The sequence below is a fragment of the Harpegnathos saltator genome, unplaced genomic scaffold (genome assembly GCF_003227715.2).
Source record: "Harpegnathos saltator strain DR-91 unplaced genomic scaffold, Hsal_v8.6 scaffold839, whole genome shotgun sequence".
Classification (NCBI taxonomy): domain Eukaryota; kingdom Metazoa; phylum Arthropoda; class Insecta; order Hymenoptera; family Formicidae; genus Harpegnathos; species Harpegnathos saltator.
The window spans coordinates 361,838-382,083 of record NW_020230692.1 but is presented as its reverse complement, the minus strand read 5'-3'; the positions used below and the strand labels follow the sequence as shown (position 1 = coordinate 382,083).

The following is a 20,246-nucleotide window of genomic DNA, read 5'->3' as shown; positions in this document are numbered from 1 at the left end:
ACCGGAGCGGGGCGCATCATTGACGTCGAAATCTCCGGAACGGAAATTGGCATACCACTTTTGGCATACGCGTTCTGTTAAGGCATCATCTCCATACACACGACATATCTTTTTATGAGCATCCGCAACTCGTTTGCTTTTTTTAAAATAATAGAGCAAAATGTGGCGATAATGCACGTTATTTATTCCTATGTTCAGCTACGCAGCACACACAATACTGATGTTAGCCAAACCAAACGTAGCACAATATAAATAGTGAAACATAACCTTTCAAATGTGTATTCGATTTGCACGATAGCGTTGAGAAAAGAAAAGCAAATCAGCATGAAATTTACACTAAAACAAAAACCGAACCAACTTATTTGCCAACCCAATACATTTGTATGGTTAGTTTATATTATTTTTACATATTTTTATATATTTTTACATATTATTCATAATCGATGATTATGTATAAAATTTCTTTTATCCCGGGGCGCTGCTTTCCATTTCCCGGAAACTTATTTTTTCTTTCATCATTTACCGCGTGACGACCCAAAGTATTTCATTCTCAGCAATTTTTTACCTAAAAATACTTAGTGTAAGTTAAATAGTTTGTTATACCACGTCGTGGTAATTATATCGATTACATCATTGTCGAACTCTCCGATACGTCTGAGAATTGTTACACTGTCAAGATATAATGTATTACTGCTTACCTCTTTACAAAAAAATTAATAAAAAGTTTTGTGTAAATATTTTATATGTCGAAGCTAATGTGTAACTACATCATTTTGATACGTTCATCTTAAATAGATGTTTCGCCGGAATTCATTTGTTCACATTAATTCATTGTCTATCGTCATATATTTTTGTATCATTAAAATCTAATACACGCACATCCTATCGCATACATATATACACGCATCGTCCTAAATACGTAAGATTCGAATTATCTCTGCAGGAGAATACATAATTTGCATATTGATAAAATTGCAGTAAAGATATATATGTTTAGCCCAAGTAACTCTAATCCATTCGACAGGAAAAAAAATTATTTTCCACAATTATTGGGGGACTTTCAATCTTATAATTGCACCACTTTGTTTATATGAACAATCATGCGATATGTAAGGGTATATAATGATGTGATACGTTCAACGTATATAAAAGTATCTGCTACATCTAAAACGTAAAGTCGAATGGTAAGAAGTAAAGGTCCGACAACTCTATGCAATATTAATGGATGCTTATCTAGAAAATATGTAGAGAAATGCGCAGAGAAATATATACATGTGCAGCTCCCAAATAACACAAGGAGGAAGAAAAAGCACGAAAAAGTTCCTTTTATTGGCACAAAATAACAGTTAACTTGTCAGCGCCGCGATGCGCACGCTGTCGACAAGGGAGTCTAGACTTCCGCGAATCGAAGCGCAGTGAGTGGTAAAGTGTGAGGACACACGTTATTATTTAACACTGCACGGCTGTGTCGTTACTTTACAGTTTACACTGTTTCTTTCTCATCAGACATACGAGTATTCAGTTGATGCTTGGATAGTTGAAATACCAATATATCGACAAAAATATAAAAAATTTCTATATCGTCAACCTGTAACTTACCGTCTCCGCAAATAGGCTCAACCGCACAACACCAATATCGTAACTGCTTGCATTACCCGTCATATCGAAAGCGTAATGAAGTTCACCGCAATATCTCTCGGATTCTGGCTAGCAAGTTTCCTATGTGTCGTTAAATTGATAGAAGGTGCGAGAATCTTGGCGATGGTTGCAGTGCCCTCCTACAGTCACCAAATAGCGTTTTATCCGATATGGGCCGCTCTCAGCCGACGAGGACATCAAGTTGTTCTTTTCACGACGGATCCGATCGGCGACCCCAGCTTGACGAATTTGACGGAGATCGACTTTCGACATACATACGATATATTCAGGAAGATGGATTTTGCTAAACTAAGATACAGCCATAATTGGCTGAGCATAATGCAGGATTATTCACAGGATAATTTTGAGGCAATAGTAGAGGTAATATTTAAGCATCCGAAAGTACGTAAACTGTATGCACCGAACAGCGGTGAAAAGTTCGACGTAGTACTTGCTGAAGTAGTAACAGCACATGGCCTCTACGCCTTGGCGCACAGATTTAATGCTCCTCTAATTGGTAAGAGTCGCTATAGCAATTTACTATATACATTGCGTGTCAGTATTGAACTAGTCTGTTCAACAAGCTGGCGCAGTTTTTTGTCGTCCTAAACTGCAAAAAAGCCTGTCGTTAGGCGAATCACATACGATACGATACGTTAGGCAGATTTTCCATACGATACTCTTAATAAATTCTGTGATAATTTCCTCTGTACCTTCACTTGGTCATTCTGATAAATACGACCATCATGTAAGAAACTCATAAGAAGCATAACCTTTACACATTGACGAATACAGTCGCCACCAAATTTACACATACAATCATCTGAAAATAAACAGATTTTCGCTTGCACAAATTTAGAAACTTGTACCTCGCTTCGAGAGTTGCACGTAAGAACTTGTTCACATTACACTTTTGCATTTATTTGTAGGTTTATCATCGTTACCGTTGCAGAATAACCATTATTATCATCTCGGTTCACCCATTTTACCATCGCATCCTTCGACTTGGGAAATGGAGGACGTTACCGGTTTTAATCTATCATTGTGGCACAGGATAAAGAATTTTATTCGACTGTGGCGATATATACATTACTTTCATAACCATTATATGCAGCGACAGCAAGCAATAGCGGAAAAATATTTGGGCAAAGGTATACCTAATGTAAATGAAATGGAGAAGAATATAAGTATTATATTGGTCAATCAACAGGAGATTACCACGTTCGTCAGACCACTACCACCGAATCTGATACAATTCGAATGTTTACATATGATGAAGAAACTCGCACCTTTGCCAAACGTAATTATTGCGCAACGCCTCAAACGACGGTATTTCTTTCTGAGAATAGATGCCGCACAGTTACCTTGTTTCAGGATTTGCAAAACTTTCTGGACGACTCGCCGAATGGATTCATCTACGTGAGTCTAGGCACAAACGTAAAAATGACGTCCTTTCCAACATATGTGCTACGTGCGTTTTACGAGGTGTTTGCGAGTTTGCCGTACAAAATAGTATGGAAATTTAATGGACAATTGCCGGAAAAATTTGACAAAATTTACACCGCTACGTGGCTCCCTCAACAGAGCATTCTCGGTAAGTCGAGACACAATCGTGATGAAAGATCAAACAAACATATTTTCACATAGCACGTTCGCTAGTCGTATTATTCCTCATTCCGTCTCTTGTTCTTTCTAGCTCATCCGAACATTAAACTATTCGTGTATCAAGGCGGATTACAAAGCACGCAAGAGGCTATCCATTATGCAGTGCCACTTTTAGGGATACCAATGTTGTCCGATCAGTACGGTAATGTAAATAGAATGGTATTTCTTGGCGTTGCAAAGAGTTTAGATATTACTAATTTCTCGGTAAAGGAACTGAACTCATCTATTATGGATATTTTAATAGATGGAAGGTAATTCTGTTTTTCCATCATCCAAATATATGTGTATGTGTGGAAATTTTTATCTTCTGTATTGAAATTTAATTTAAATGAACGCGCTGCGGAACCCGCGCTTTCATTTAAATTGACATTTAGAAAGGATAAAGAATAGAGAAAAGTATAATTACGCGCGTATCACGAGCGGCTTCAAACGTGTTACACAATTTGGACTCCCGAACATTAAAATATCCGACAGACGTGATTTCCCAATACGGAAGGTTAAATATAAAAGACGTATAATCCGTTAAACAATATACGCTATATCTTATCGAACGACCGACTCTACCCGTTCACCGTATTCGTTCGCACGCTTCCTAGTTGCCGCATTTCTCGACAAGACAGAAACGTTCCGGCTATAGAATGCTAACCACACACACAACACGTAACACACGGATACACCCACGGCCATTCCTACACGCATATTAAGGAGTTCATGTGCTCAAAGTTAATGTGCAATTGCGGAATAACGCTGTCACGCATTTCCGAGATGCATCAACTTTCGTCTGTTCTTTTCAGATATAAAGAGAGAATGCTCAAAGTTAAGGCATTGAACGATGATAAGCCTTATGATATGCTGAAGCACGTAATTTGGTGGATCGAGTATGTGATTCGTCACAGGGATGTTTCTCATCTTCACACCAGTATCAAATATGATCCTTGGTACGAGAGGTACGACATGGACGTTATAGCAGTCTTATCGATCGTAACATTTGTAATATTAGTGTGCGCATTGATGATTATATATAAAATGCTAAAAATAACGTTGAAATATTTCTACAAGAGAAAGGCAATTAATATTAAGGAAAAAACTATTTAACGTTAACATAGCGCAATTAATCACAATTATGCGCGAATGCGTTCGACATTTCAATATAACTTCAACATAAGTCTCGCTTTTAATCTCTTCTTTTCTTTAGAAGTTTGTATGAATTTTTCGTCTCTCTTATTATTTCCGTGTTTCTCCTATATTTTCATTTTTGTTATATCTTATTCATATGTGAGAAAGATAGTTAATTTTTATACAACGAAAGTACATCTAGTTAAACAGGCGTGAGCGATTGATCTCATTCTCCCTCTTTTCTTGCGTAAAAGAAAGTACAATGCGTGACGCAATTGTTTGGTCTAATTGGACAACATTGTTGTAAATTATTACGTTAGATTTAAACTGGCTCGGAAAACGCTGTCGTTCGGTGCAGACATTGTTATTACTATCTAATTTCCTTGTGGTACCCCGAAGCACATATTTAATGTTTTTAAATCTAGCTGAGCAAATGTAACGTTTACAAGCATGAATATTCAAAGTTACCGCTTGTAAGTTGAGCGTATAATGAATGTATTTACGTCGTGGTAAATAAGATGCATATTATACTTGCAATCGCGGCGACTGCTGTTACTGATGGTCATTATCAGAAATAATCGAGACAAAACGTGATGTTCAAAATTCAAAGCGGGCCATATGTCTGACGAAAATATCAAGCGAATCAAATGTAATACTACGAAAACGGGTAAATAAATACATTATTTTATAAGCTATCGCTATTATTGTAACGATATTTTATCATTCATTAACCTGTCTAAAATATTTAAGAGATCTTTATATGTAACAATGAATAAACTGTCGACAAAATAATGCTTAATCAGCCTTTCTCCGTTATTCCGATGTACGTTACATTAAAGATTGGAGAATTTATAGTAAATTACTGCTCGTCGTCGACCATACAAGTAACACTGCGCGCAATTGCAGCGTTCGGGCTGTAGAATTTTAATTTGATACTGCTATCGTAGAAAAAATGACTCGGGATCTTAAGTCATTTCTACACTTTGAATCACATGGATCGCACATATAATTCTTCAAATATATCGATTTAAAGTTTCGAAATTTTATGTCTAATTATGTTCAGTTGCTTATCATTTTGGTCATAACATGTATCGACATAAAATACATGAGGTGTGGTCTTTTGTAAAAGACTACTCTTTTCTTGTAAAATTTTATCGGTGTGGACTGTAGATACATGCGAGTATACTAAACATTCTCTTTAATTTATACTCTTCACATTAGCAACAGTTTTCAGATGTTGCGGTAAATATTAGTATTTATATGATTATGTATACATTTGCATGATTAATTTATATTATTTTTACATATTTTATATCGATATTTATAAATAGAATTTGTCTTATCCAGGGGCGCTGTTTACCATTTTCCAAAAAATTATTTTTCCTTTCATCGTTTATCGCGCGACAGCCCAAAATATTTTATTCTGAACAATGTTCGACCTATAAAGTAACTTAATGTAAGTTAAATAGTTTGTTATGTCGTCTCGTTGTAATGATGTCGATTATTGTCGAACTGTCCGATAGGTCTGAAAATTATTACAATGTTAAGATATAATATAATATATGTATTACTACACTAGGAAAAATGTATTGTTGCCTGAACCAAAATTTTTTTGTAACAACAAAATAATTTGGTTAAAATATGCCCAACAAAGCTGTTTAGTTCCTGTAAACGAATATTTTGTTTGATTACGGTTTGTTCGTATAATGTAATACTTTTGTTATAGCAACCATAAAGCTTTAATTACGTATATGAATTTTGTTAAAAATACTATAATTTTTTCTTAATATATAAAATCTAAATTTTAGTGCACAGAAAGACAAAATACGTGTAGTATCCGTTGGGCATTATTTTAGTTAATGTAAAATAATATTTCATTATTATGTAATTTTTATGGATAAGATAACTAAAATGCTTAATTTTTATATATGTAGTGTAAGAACAAAATCATTTGGTCCAGAGAACAAAGCAGAAAAATATATATTAGTTGAGACAACTAAATATTTTGTTATTTAAAACAAGATATTTGGCTGCTATTAAAAAATGCCTCAACTAAACAGTTTTGTTAGAGATACTAAATTTTTTTTCATAATGTATCCTTACGAAAAAATTAATAAAAAGATTTTGTCTAAATAGTTTATATGTCAAAGCTAATATGCAATTACATCATCTTGATACGTTCATCTCAAATAGATGTTCCGTGGTTAATTTAATTCATTTGTTCAGATTAATTCATTGTCTATTGTATCATATATTGTATGTCTATTGTATTTCTGCATTATTAAAGTCTAATATACACATATACACATACATATATACACGCATCGTCCTAAATACATACGTAAGATTCGAATTATCTCTGCAGGAGACTACGTAATTTGCATATTGATAAAATTACAATAAAAAAATATATATATTTAGTCCAAGTAACTCTAATGAATTCGAAAGGAAAAAATATTATTTTCTACAATTATCGGGGGACTTTCAATCTTATGATTGCATCACTTTGTTTATGAGCGACAATCATGCGATATATAATGATGCGCAACGTTTAACGTGCATAGAGATGTCCATCATATTTAAATCGTAAGGTCGAATGATAAGAAATATGCATACGACAACTTTATACAATATTAATGGAGTTTATCGTACATATGTACATATCGAAAATACGTAGAGAAATATATAGAGTAATGTATATATAAAGAGCACACATGTAACACGAGGAAGAAGACCGCGCACGTCTTTATATTGCCACGAAGTGACAATTAACTTCTGTTGGGGCCGCGATACGCACGATATTCACGGTGAAGATAAAATCTAGTCCTCCGCGAATCAAAGCGTAGCAGTAAGCAGCAGAGTGTGAGGTCACACGGATTATTCAACATTGTGCGGCTGTGTTGTTATTTTACACTATTTATTTGTTATCAGACACATTAGTTGATGCTTGGATAGTTAAAACACCAATATATCGACAAAAGTATAAAAAAATTTTTGTATCGTCCAACTTGTATTTTGTCACCTCCGCAAGTACGCTCGACATCATAACATCAACATCGTAACTGCTTGCATTACCCGTCATATCGAAAGCGTAATGAAGTTCACCGCAATATCTCTCGGATTCTGGCTAGCAAGTTTCCTATGTGTCGTTAAATTGACAGAAGGTGCGAGAATCTTGGCGATTGTTGCAGTGCCCTCCTATAGTCACCAAATAGCGTTTCATCCGATATGGGCCGCTCTCAGCCGACGAGGACATCAAGTTGTTCTTTTCACGACGGATCCGATCGGCGATCCTAGCTTGACGAATTTGACGGAGATCGACTTCCGACATACATACGACGTGATAAAGAATATAGATTATGCTAAACTAAGATATACCTATGATTGGATGACTTTACAGCAGGGTATTTTACAATACAAATCCTTGGCAATAATAGAAGAAATCTTCAAGCATGCGGAAGTACGTAAATTGTACGCACCGAATAGCGGTGAAAAGTTCGACGTAGTACTTGCTGAAGCAGTAATAACACCTGGCCTCTACGCCCTGGCGCACAGATTTAATGCGCCTCTAATTGGTAAGAGTTGCAATGATAATTTACTGTGTACATTGCGCGTCAATATTGTGTGTAACTAGTCTGTTTGACAAGTAATTCGAAGTGAAGTCGTCCTGAAAGACAAAAAAACCTGTCGTTAGGCAGGTGACATTTTTTATATGATACTCTTAATAAATTCTGTGATTTGTCTGTACTTTCATTTAGACATTCTGATAAGTACGACTATTGTTTAAAGAATCCGTAAGAAGCATAACCTTTACACATTGACGAATACAGTCGCCGTTAAATTTACATACTCTCGTCTATTTGAAAGTAAACAGATTTTCATTTGCACAAATTTCGAAACTCGTACCTCGCTTCGAGAGTCGCATATAAGAAGGTAATTGCATTATACTTTTGCATTCGTTTGTAGGTGTATTATCGTTACCGTTGCAGAGTAGCCATTATTATCATCTCGGTTCGCCCATTTTACCATCGCATCCTTCGACTTGGGAAATGGAGGGCGTTACCGGTTTTAATCTATCATTGTGGCACAGGATAAAGAATTTTATTCGACTGTGGCGATATATACATTACGTACATAACCATTGTATGCAGCGACAACAAGCAATTGCGGAAAAATATTTGGGCAAAGATATACCTAATGTAAGTGAGATCGAGAAGAATATGAGTATTATGCTCGTCAATCAACAGGAGATTACCACGTTCGTCAGACCAGTACTACCGAATCTGATACAATTCGGAAGTTTACACACAATGAAGAAGCCCGCACCTTTGCCAAACGTAATTATTGCGCAACGCCTCAAACGATGGCATTTCTCTCTCAGAATAGATGCCGCACAATCGTCTTGTTTCAGGATTTGCAACAATTTCTGGACAACGCGCCGAATGGATTCATTTATGTGAGTCTAGGCACAAACGTAAAAATGACGTCCTTTCCGTCATATGTGCTACGTGCGTTTTACGAGGTGTTTGCGAGTTTGCCGTATAAAATAGTGTGGAAATTTAATGGACAATTGCCGGAAAAATTTGACAAAATTTACACCGCTACGTGGCTCCCTCAACAGAGCATTCTCGGTAAGTCGAGACACAATCGTAATGAAAGATCAAACAAACATATTTTCACATAGCACGTTCGCTAGTCGTATTATTCCTCATTCCGTCTCTTGTTCTTTCCAGCTCATCCGAACATTAAACTATTCGTGTATCAAGGCGGATTACAAAGCACGCAAGAGGCTATCCATTATGCAGTGCCACTTTTAGGGATACCAATGTTGTCCGATCAGTACGGTAATGTAAATAGAATGGTATTTCTTGGCGTTGCAAAGAGTTTAGATATTACTAATTTCTCGGTAAAGGAACTGAACTCATCTATTATGGATATTTTAACAGATGGAAGGTAATTCTGTTTCTCCATCATCCAAATATATGTGTATGTGTGGAAATTTTTATCTTCTGTATTGAAATTTAATTTAAATGAACGCGCTGCGGAACCCGCGCTTTCATTTAAATTGACATTTAGAAAGGATAAAGAATAGAGAAAAGTATAATTACGCGCGTATCACGAGCGGCTTCAAACGTGTTACACAATTTGGACTCCCGAACATTAAAATATCCGACAGACGTGATTTCCCAATACGGAAGGTTAAATATAAAAGACGTATAATCCGTTAAACAATATACGCTATATCTTATCGAACGACCGACTCTACCCGTTCGCCGTATTCGTTCGCACGCTTCCTAGTTGCCGCATTTCTCGACAAGACAGAAACGTTCCGGCTATAGAATGCTAACCACACACACAACACGTAACACACGGATACACCCACGGCCATTCCTACACGCATATTAAGGAGTTCATGTGCTCAAAGTTAATGTGCAATTGCGGAATAACGCTGTCACGCATTTCCGAGATGCATCAACTTTCGTCCGTTCTTTTCAGATATAAAGAGAGAATGCTCAAAGTTAAGGCATTGAACGATGATAAGCCTTATGATATGCTGAAGCACGTAATTTGGTGGATCGAGTATGTGATTCGTCACAGGGATGTTTCTCATCTTCACACCAGTATCAAATATGATCCTTGGTACGAGAGGTACGACATGGACGTTATAGCAATCTTATCGATCGTAACATTTGTAATATTAGTGTGCGCATTGATGATTATATATAAAATGCTAAAAATAACGTTGAAATATTTCTACAAGAGAAAGGCAATTAATATTAAGGAAAAAACTATTTAACGTTAACATAGCGCAATTAATCACAATTATGCGCGAATATTTTGGACATCTCAAATTATATTTCAACATACGTCTCGCAAACGAACAACGTAACAACAAATGTAACGTTTGCAAGCATGAATAATCAAAGTTACCGTTCCTTAGTTCGGCGTATAATGAATGTATTTACGTAATAAATAAGTTTCATATTATACTTGCGTAACGGCGATAACTGTTACTGATAGTCATTATCAGAAAAAACCGAGATAAAAGGAAAAGTTTAGCGTTCAAAGTACGCCGTACTATGTCAGATGAAAATATTAAACGGTTCATGTGTGGTACAATAACATGTAAGTAAATACATCAGTTTATACGCTATCGCTACTGTTGTAACAATATTTTATCATTTACTAACCTGTCTGAAATATTTAATAGATGTTTATATGCAACAATGAATAAACTGTCGACAAAATAATGATTAATCAGCATTCCCCCGTTATTGCCGTGCACGTTATACTAAAAATTGAAGAATTTATAGCAAATTATTGCTTGTCGTCGATCGTATGACTAACACCATACAATTGCAGCGTTCGGACCGTAGAATTTTAAATTCACACTGCTGACGTCACTCAAATGGCTCGGTATCTTGAGACATTTCTATACTTTAAATCACGTGGATCGCACATGTAATTCCTCAAATACGAGGTACATCCAGAAAGTAAGAATACAATAATTGTTTAAAATCGAAAAATGAATATATTTTATTGAAATTTACATGGTATGTGCCAAAATATGTTATTATTTCTCCACATAATCGCCGTTGAGATCAATGCACTTTTGAAGCCTGGGTACCAGCTTTTGTATACCCTCGTTGTATACCGTTCGCTCCACCTCCTGAAGCCACTTTGTCACAGTCTGCATGACCTCCTCATCGTTCGAAAACCGCTGTCCACCCAAGAACTCCTTCAATTTATTGAAAAGATGGTAATCCGAGGGTGCCAGGTCAGGGGAGTCGGGTGGGGGAGTCACAATGTCCCATCCAAACGACACGAGCAGGTCTTGAGTGAACCGGGCGGTATGGGGTCTGGCGTTGTCCTGAAGGAGGGACACACCACGAGTCAGCATTTCCTTCCTTTTGTTTTCGATTTTTTTTTCTCAGACTTCTTTAGAGTCTCATAATATGCAGCAGCATTGATGGTGGTCTCTTTGGGCATGAAATCGACCAACAAAAGCCCTTTCCGGTCCGAAAACACGGACGCCATGATTTTCCTCTCTGAAGATTGAACTTTGAACTTTTGGAGGATGGAGAATGGGTATGGCGCCACTGCAGAGACTGTCATACTGAGACTGAAGAGAATGAGACTGAAGTGAGGAACCGAATGATTGAACAAATCTCACACCTGCTGTAGATGGAGTGAACGTAGGACGCACTGGTTGACGTATTAGGCTGCTGCGACGACGTTTCGTAACTGACTGAGGCGCTCGATGGCTTATTTTGACCATTACGAACCCTTCTACACGTCACGGGTGCCAACCCGTTTGCAACAAAAAAATTCCTACGTCTTACACAGCCCTTGTATTCTTACTTTCTGGATATACCTCGTATATCGATTTAAAGTTTCGCAATTTTATATCAAATTGCGTTGTATCTAATTGTGTTTATCATTTTGGTCATAATATATATTAAAATAAAATATATGAGGTGAAATTTTTTGTAAAAAGTTACCCTCTTTTTGTAAAATTTTATTAGTGTGGATTTTATTAGTGTGAATTATGGACTGTAGACGCGCACAAACATATTATCTGTTGCGATAAATATTTGTATTTACATGATTATATATGTATATATTGGGTTGGCAAATAAGTTCATTTGGTTTTTTAGAGTAGAATAAAACACAACTTTTTTATACACAAGATAAATTTTAACCAATTATATATTGGCCATCTTTTTCGATGACCTCTTGCCATCTTTCCACCGACTTCATTATCCGCGTTCGTAAAACATCTCGGCGAAAAATCAACCCAGGTGGATTTTAACGACCTCTTCATCCTTGAAGGTTTTCCCGTTCATAGAGTTCTGCAGCGACCGGAATAAATGATAATCGGAAGGTGCAAGATCCGGTGAATACGGAGGATGAGGCAAAACATCCCAGCCAAGCTGAAGCAATTTGTTCCGAGTGGTCAATGACGTATGAAGTCTGGCGTTGTCGTGGTGGAAGACGGCACCCTTGCGATTTGCCAATTCTGGACGTTTTATGTGGATTGCTTGGTTCAATTTTCGTCAATTGCGAACAGTATACAGTTGAATCAATCGTTTTGCCTGACGGTAACAGTTCATAATAGATGACACCCTTGAAATCCCACCATACGGAGAGTATTATTTTCTTCGGATGCAAACCCGCCTTCGAGTTTGTTTGCGGTAGTTCGCTGCTGTGCCCCCATGATCTTTTACGCGTTACATTATCGTAGACGACCCATTTTTCGTCATCCGTCATCATTCGTTTAAAAAATAGGGCGTTTCCGTAACAGATCGCAAATGGATATACGTGTGGTCAAGTTAGCGGTTAATTGATGCGGCACCCAAATATTAAGCCGAGAAACATATTCCAGCTGGCGCAAATACTTTTCTACGCTTGTGTGGAATATATTCAATGTCGTAGCAATCTCTCGTACCGATTAGGATGAATTTACTTCGATTATAGCCTTAATGTCACTTGAATTAATCTCGGTCGGGTGACCGGAGCGGGGCGTATCATTGACGTCGAAATCTCCGGAACGGAAATTGGCATACCACTTTTGGCATACGCGTTCTGTTAAGGCATCATCTCCATACACACGACATATCTTTTTATGAGCATCCGCAACTCGTTTGCTTTTTTTAAAATAATAGAGCAAAATGTGGCGATAATGCACGTTATTTATTCCTATGTTCACAGCTACGCAGCACACACAATACTGTTGTTAGCCAAACCAAACGCAGCACAATATAAATAGTGAAACATAACCTTTCAAATGTGTATTCGATTTGCACGATAGCGTTGAGAAAAGAAAAGCGAATCAGCATGAAATTTACACTAAAACAAAAACCGAACCAACTTATTTGCCAACCCAATACATTTGTATGGTTAGTTTATATTATTTTTACATAATTTTATATATTTTTACATATTATTCATAATCGATGATTATGTATAAAATTTCTTTTATCCCGGGGCGCTGCTTTCCATTTCCCGGAAACTTATTTTTTCTTTCATCATTTACCGCGTGACGACCCAAAGTATTTCATTCTCAGCAATTTTTTACCTAAAAATACTTAGTGTAAGTTAAATAGTTTGTTATACCACGTCGTGGTAATTATATCGATTACATCATTGTCGAACTCTCCGATACGTCTGAGAATTGTTACACTGTCAAGATATAATGTATTACTGCTTACCTCTTTACAAAAAAATTAATAAAAAGTTTTGTGTAAATATTTTATATGTCGAAGCTAATGTGTAACTACATCATTTTGATACGTTCATCTTAAATAGATGTTTCGCCGGAATTCATTTGTTCACATTAATTCATTGTCTATCGTCATATATTTTTGTATCATTAAAATCTAATACACGCACATCCTATCGCATACATATATACACGCATCGTCCTAAATACGTAAGATTCGAATTATCTCTGCAGGAGAATACATAATTTGCATATTGATAAAATTGCAGTAAAGATATATATGTTTAGCCCAAGTAACTCTAATCCATTCGACAGGAAAAAAAATTATTTTCCACAATTATTGGGGGACTTTCAATCTTATAATTGTACCACTTTGTTTATATGAACAATCATGCGATATGTAAGGGTATATAATGATGTGATACGTTCAACGTATATAAAAGTATCTGCTACATCTAAAACGTAAAGTCGAATGGTAAGAAGTAAAGGTCCGACAACTCTATGCAATATTAATGGATGCTTATCTAGAAAATATGTAGAGAAATGCGTAGAGAAATATCTACATGTGCAGCTCCCAAATAACACAAGGAGGAAGAAAAAGCACGAAAAAGTTCCTTTTATTGGCACAAAATAACAGTTAACTTGTCAGCGCCGCGATGCGCACGCTGTCGACAAGGGAGTCTAGACTTCCGCGAATCGAAGCGCAGTGAGTGGTAGAGTGTGAGGACACACGTTATTATTTAACACTGCACGGCTGTGTCGTTACTTTACAGTTTACACTGTTTCTTTCTCATCAGACATACGAGTATTCAGTTGATGCTTGGATAGTTGAAATACCAATATATCGACAAAAATATAAAAAATTTCTATATCGTCAACCTGTAACTTACCGTCTCCGCAAATAGGCTCAACCGCACAACACCAACACCGTAACTGCTTGCATTACCCGTCATATCGAAAGCGTAATGAAGTTCACCGCAATATCTCTCGGATTCTGGCTAGCAAGTTTCCTATGTGTCGTTAAATTGACAGAAGGTGCGAGAATCTTGGCGATGGTTGCAGCGCCCTCCTACAGTCACCAAATAGCGTTTCAATCGCTATGGGCCGCTCTTAGCCAACGAGGACACCAAGTCGTTGTTTTCACGACGGATCCGATCGGCGACCCCAGCTTGACGAATTTGACGGAGATCGACTTTCGACATACATACGATATACTCAGGAAGATAGATTATGCTAAACTAAGATACAGCCATAATTGGCTGAGCATAATGCAGGATTATTTACAGGATAATTTTGAGGCAATAGTAGAGGAAATATTTAAGCATCCGGAAGTACGTAAACTGTATGCACCGAACAGCGGTGAAAAGTTCGACGTAGTACTTGCTGAAGTAGTAACAGCACATGGCCTCTACGCCTTGGCGCACAGATTTAATGCTCCTCTAATTGGTAAGAGTCGCTATAGCAATTTACTATATACATTGCGTGTCAGTATTGAACTAGTCTGTTCGACAAGCTGGCGCAGTTTTTTGTCGTCCTAAACTGCAAAAAAGCCTGTCGTTAGGCGAATCACATACGATACGATACGTTAGGCAGATTTTCCATACGATACTCTTAATAAATTCTGTGATAATTTCCTCTGTACCTTCACTTGGTCATTCTGATAAATACGACCCTCATGTAAGAAACTCATAAGAAGCATAACCTTTACACATTGACGAATACAGTCGCCACCAAATTTACACATACAATCATCTGAAAATAAACAGATTTTCGCTTGCACAAATTTAGAAACTCGTACCTCGCTTCGAGAGTTGCACGTAAGAACTTGTTCACATTACACTTTTGCATTTATTTGTAGGTATATCATCGTTACCGTTGCAGAATAACCATTATTATCATCTCGGTTCGCCCATTTTACCATCGCATCCTTCGACTTGGGAAATGCAGGAAGTTACCGGTTTTAATCTATCATTGTGGCACAGGATAAAGAATTTTATTCGACTGTGGCGACATATACATTACGTACTTAACCATTATATGCAGCGACAGCAAGCAATAGCGGAAAAATACTTGGGCAAAGGTATACCTAATGTAAATGAAATGGAAAAGAATATGAGTATTATGTTGGTCAATCAACAGGAGATTACCATGTTCGTCAGACCACTACCACCGAATCTGATACAATTCGGAGGTTTACATATAATGAAGAATCCCGCACCATTGCCAAACGTAATTATTGCGCAACGCCTCAAACGATGGCATTTCTCTCTCAGAATAGATGCCGCACAATCGTCTTGTTTCAGGATTTGCAACAATTTCTGGACGACGCGCCGAATGGATTCATCTATGTGAGTCTAGGCACAAACGTAAAAATGACGTCCTTTCCGTCATATGTGCTACGTGTATTCTACGAAGTGTTTGCAAGTTTGCCGTATAAAATAGTGTGGAAATTTAATTTACAATTGCCAGACAAATTTGACAATATTTTCACCGCTACGTGGCTCCCTCAACAGAGCATTCTCGGTAAATCGAGACACATGACACAATCGTGATGAAAAATCGAACAAACATATGGTATTTTCACGTACCACGTTCGCTAGTCGTATCATTCCTCATTCCGTCTCTCATTCTTCCCAGCTCATCCGAACATTAAACTGTTCGTGTATCAAGGCGGAATTCAAAGTACGCAAGAGGCTGTTCATTACGCAGTGCCACTTTTTGGAATACCAGTGTTCGCCGATCAGTATAGTCAGATAAATAAAATGGTATCTCTTGGCGTCGCAAAAAGTCTGGATATTACTAATTTTTCGGTAAAGAAACTGAACACATCTATAATGGATATTTTAACAGATAAAAGGTAATTTCTTTTCTCTATCACCAAAATATATATATGTATGTATATGTGTATATGTATGTGTACGCGTGTGAAAATTTTAATCTTCTGTATTAGAATTTAATCTAAATGAACATGCGTGTCCCTCATACATGTTTAGAAAATATAAAGAATAGAAGCGTATAAGCGCTTATCACGAGCCTCAGACGTGATGAGCAATTTTGACTCCTAAATATTCAAATGTTTGGCACACGTGATTTTCCAATGCGGAGGGTTAAATATAAATAACGTATAATCTCTTGAACAATGTGCGCTACATCTTATCTAACGACCGTCTTTACTCGCTCGTCATATTCGCTCGCGCGTTTCTTAGTTGCCGAATCTCTCGAGAAGACAGAAACAATTCCTACACGCATATTAACACCTTGCATGCGGGAAACGTACTTTTACGTTTTTTGCAGTCTGTCACTAGAGCGCGGGTCACGTAAAAGTACGTATTTAGTAGATTTGTGCTGGAGAGCGGGTATCGTATAAATATGATGGGCATTGTAAGTGTGTATAGTATTTGTGTTGCTAGGCAACGATTTCCATCGTTTCTTTCTAGAAGTTTAGTTTTTTTTAGTTTGTTAGTTACTTGTTGTTATGAAAAAATATTTTTGAATAAACAGTAAAATTAAAAATTGTCTATTTTCCTTTCATTTTTAGTTCACTATTCTATATTTATTTGTTAAAAAAAATGTTTTTTTTAATAATCGTAGAGCATATATTTGAGTGTAAAATAAAAAAATTTCGTTGAGAAAAACGAAGTAGTTATCGATTTATTGCGATTTTACTGAATGACTAAACTCCCGCAAAATTCAGGGAAAAACGCGCGTTATACGCGTAAGTCCGCGGCGAAATATACCCGCATGCAATGTGTTAACCAGTTTGCTGGTAATGGCTCATATATGTCCAAAAAAAGCAGTGACACTTCTGATAATAGTCCATATACATGTAAGTATGTCCATCTTGAATAATTTTACCAATTTTCAACGGATTTGCATACAATTCGGTACTCCCAAAGTGTTTGGCTTGTTAACTAAGAATTTGGAGTCAAATTTGAGAAATTCGAAATGTCGGATCCAATGTCAACGGCAGACCAATATTTTTGCTTCTAGTGACTAACGGTATTTCATTATATATACTTTTACCTCTGTAGTAGCTGAAATATCATTAGGTGAAATATCACGACTCCAGAGTGCATCACGTGAAGGTTACGGTAGGATTTTACACTCTATTTTTCTATTTCTTTCTGTTTCCTTAATTTCAATTTTTTGTTTCTTTGCTTTTTATTTTTTGTAGCCGTACGGAACAGATATCATACCAGTCTTAAGTGCATAGTCAAAATAAAATAAAGTTTGAATGTCTTGAACTAATCCGTTATCTGCGACCAAAAAATCATATTGAGTATAATACATTTTCATAATAGAATAACAAAGTTAATCACTGTGAGTTGCGTGTGTCGTTGTTCTTGTGATCGGAGAGGAAAAGGAGAATGAATGTGGACGCCAATTACAGGAACATTTTTAAAATATATTATGAGACTATATACAGCGGTTTATTGTGTCAGTATTAGGCATTGTAATGTGTTTCTGCGGATGTGACGTCATGTGGCCGCATTCAGGTGAGATTGTTGTAGGCTCCTCTTGTTGAAGTCGGCGAGTCCTGAATGTCCCGATCTTAGTGGCACCTTGTTAGTTCCCGGTGAGGTTTGTGTCCCGAATGTTTGCGTCGGGACGTCCTCGCAGGTGTATCGTGGGGACAGCGGCCATTCCACACGAGAATCGTTTGCGTGCGCTTTGCAGCGCGGACGTTTTGCAGCGTCGATTATGTTTTACTTTTGATAGTGCGGACGCTTTGCAGCGTCGAGTGCGCTATGCAGTGTCGTGTGTGTTTTGCCGCACGGATGCTTTGCAGCGTCGAGTGCGTTTTCTGCAACACAGACGGTATAAAATACGACAGTATTCGCTCTTACTAGTTTTGACACAAAACGTTGATTTCGACTCACTAGTGAACTGGTTAAGAATCTCACGTGATCAAAGTTAAAGTACAATTGCGGAATACACTTATTATTAATAAGTGACACATGTCACTTATTTCCGAGATGCATTAACTTTCGTCCGTTCTTTTCAGATATAAAGAGAGAATGCTCAAAGTTAAGGCATTGAACGATGATAAGCCTTATGATATGCTGAAGCACGTAATTTGGTGGATCGAGTATGTGATTCGTCACAGGGATGTTTCTCATCTTCACACCAGTATCAAACATGATCCTTGGTACGAGAGGTACGACGTGGACGTTATAGCAGTCTTATCGATCGTTACATTTGTAATATTAATGTGCGCGTTGATGATTATGTATAAAATGCTAAAAATAACGATTAAATATTTTTACTCGAGAAAGACAATTAATATTAAGGAAAAAACTACTTAACGTTAACATAGCACAATTAATCACAATTATGCGCGAATGCGTTGGACATTTCAATATAACTTCAACATAAGTCTCGCTTTTAATCTCTTCTTTTCTTTAGAAGTTTGTATGAATTTTTCGTCCCTCTTATTATTTCCGTGTTTCTCCTATATTTTCATTTTTGATATATCTTATTCATATGTGAGAAAGTTAGTTAATTTTTATACAACGAAAGTACATCTAGTTAAACAGGCGTGAGCGATTGATCTCATTCTCCCTCTTTTCTTGCGTAAAAGAAAGTACAATGCGTGACGCAATTGTTTGGTCTAATTGGACAACTTTGTTGTAAATTATTACGTTAGATTTAAACTGGCTCGGAAAACGCTGTCGTTCGGTGCAGACATTGTTATTATTATCTAATTTCCTTGTGGTACCTCGAAGCACATATTTAATGTTTTTAAATCTAGCTGAGCAAATGTAACGTTTACAAGCATGAATATTCAAAGTTACCGCTTATAAGTTGTGCGTATAATGAATGTATTTACGTCGTGGTAAATAAGATGCATATTATACTTGCAATCGCGGCGACTGCTGTTACTGATGGTCATTATCAGAAATAATCGAGACAAAACGTGATGTTCAAAATTCAAAGCGGGCCATATGTCTGACGAAAATATCAAGCGAATCAAGTGTAATACTACGAAAACGGGTAAATAAATACATTATTTTATAAGCTATCGCTATTATTGTAACGATATTTTATCATTCATTAACCTGTCTAAAATATTTAAGAGATCTTTATATGTAACAATGAATAAACTGTCGACAAAATAATGCTTAATTAGCCTTTCTCCGTTATTCCGATGTACGTTACATTAAAGATTGGAGAATTTATAGTAAATTACTGCTCGTCATCGACCATACAAGTAACACTGCGCGCAATTGCAGCGTTCGGGCTGTAGAATTTTAATTTGATACTGCTATCGTAGAAAAAATGACTCGGGATCTTAAGTCATTTCTACACTTTGAATCACATGAATCGCACATATAATTCTTCAAATATATCGATTTAAAGTTTCGAAATTTTATGTCTAATTATGTTCAGTTGCTTATCATTTGGGTCATAACATGTATCGACATAAAATACATGAGGTGTGGTCTTTTGTAAAAGACTACTCTTTTCTTGTAAAATTTTATCGGTGTGGACTGTAGATACATGCGAGTATACTAAACATTCTCTTTAATTTATACTCTTCACATTAGCAACAGTTTTCAGATGTTGCGGTAAATATTTGTATTTATATGATTATGTATACATT

General features: G+C 36.6%; 3 protein-coding genes across 7 annotated transcripts; all 3 read left to right on the top strand.

Moving 5' to 3' along the window:
• Positions 1 to 1,316: 1,316 nt before the first annotated feature.
• Positions 1,317 to 5,218, top strand: LOC112590505 (UDP-glucuronosyltransferase 2B9-like). Of its 3 annotated transcripts, none has more exons than XM_025307210.1 (6): positions 1,317 to 1,415; positions 1,507 to 2,155; positions 2,568 to 2,938; positions 3,013 to 3,232; positions 3,335 to 3,554; positions 4,098 to 5,218. In XM_025307210.1, the coding sequence occupies exons 2-6, from the start codon at positions 1,675 to 1,677 to the stop codon at positions 4,396 to 4,398; spliced, it is 1,593 nt and encodes a 530-aa protein (XP_025162995.1). In that variant the 5' UTR covers positions 1,317 to 1,415; positions 1,507 to 1,674; the 3' UTR covers positions 4,399 to 5,218. The 3 variants fall into 3 exon arrangements, with proteins under 3 accessions (XP_025162995.1, XP_025162996.1, XP_025162994.1); XM_025307211.1 differs by lacking the exon at positions 1,317 to 1,415 and having other exon boundaries at positions 1,426 to 1,671; positions 1,742 to 2,155; XM_025307209.1 differs by lacking the exon at positions 1,317 to 1,415 and having other exon boundaries at positions 1,426 to 2,155.
• Positions 5,219 to 7,153: 1,935 nt separating this feature from the next.
• Positions 7,154 to 10,898, top strand: LOC105180583 (UDP-glucuronosyltransferase 2B9). The gene is made up of 5 exons (XM_025307213.1): positions 7,154 to 7,994; positions 8,386 to 8,756; positions 8,831 to 9,050; positions 9,153 to 9,372; positions 9,916 to 10,898. The coding sequence occupies exons 1-5, from the start codon at positions 7,514 to 7,516 to the stop codon at positions 10,214 to 10,216; spliced, it is 1,593 nt and encodes a 530-aa protein (XP_025162998.1). The 5' UTR covers positions 7,154 to 7,513; the 3' UTR covers positions 10,217 to 10,898.
• A 3,351-nt stretch (positions 10,899 to 14,249) lies between these two features.
• Positions 14,250 to 19,768, top strand: LOC105186006 (UDP-glucuronosyltransferase 2B9). 3 transcript variants are annotated; one of them, XM_025307222.1, is made up of 6 exons: positions 14,250 to 14,348; positions 14,440 to 15,088; positions 15,501 to 15,871; positions 15,946 to 16,165; positions 16,280 to 16,499; positions 18,648 to 19,768. In XM_025307222.1, the coding sequence occupies exons 2-6, from the start codon at positions 14,608 to 14,610 to the stop codon at positions 18,946 to 18,948; spliced, it is 1,593 nt and encodes a 530-aa protein (XP_025163007.1). In that variant the 5' UTR covers positions 14,250 to 14,348; positions 14,440 to 14,607; the 3' UTR covers positions 18,949 to 19,768. The 3 variants fall into 3 exon arrangements, with proteins under 3 accessions (XP_025163007.1, XP_025163008.1, XP_025163006.1); XM_025307223.1 differs by having other exon boundaries at positions 14,250 to 14,604; positions 14,675 to 15,088; XM_025307221.1 differs by having other exon boundaries at positions 14,250 to 15,088.
• Positions 19,769 to 20,246: the final 478 nt, after the last annotated feature.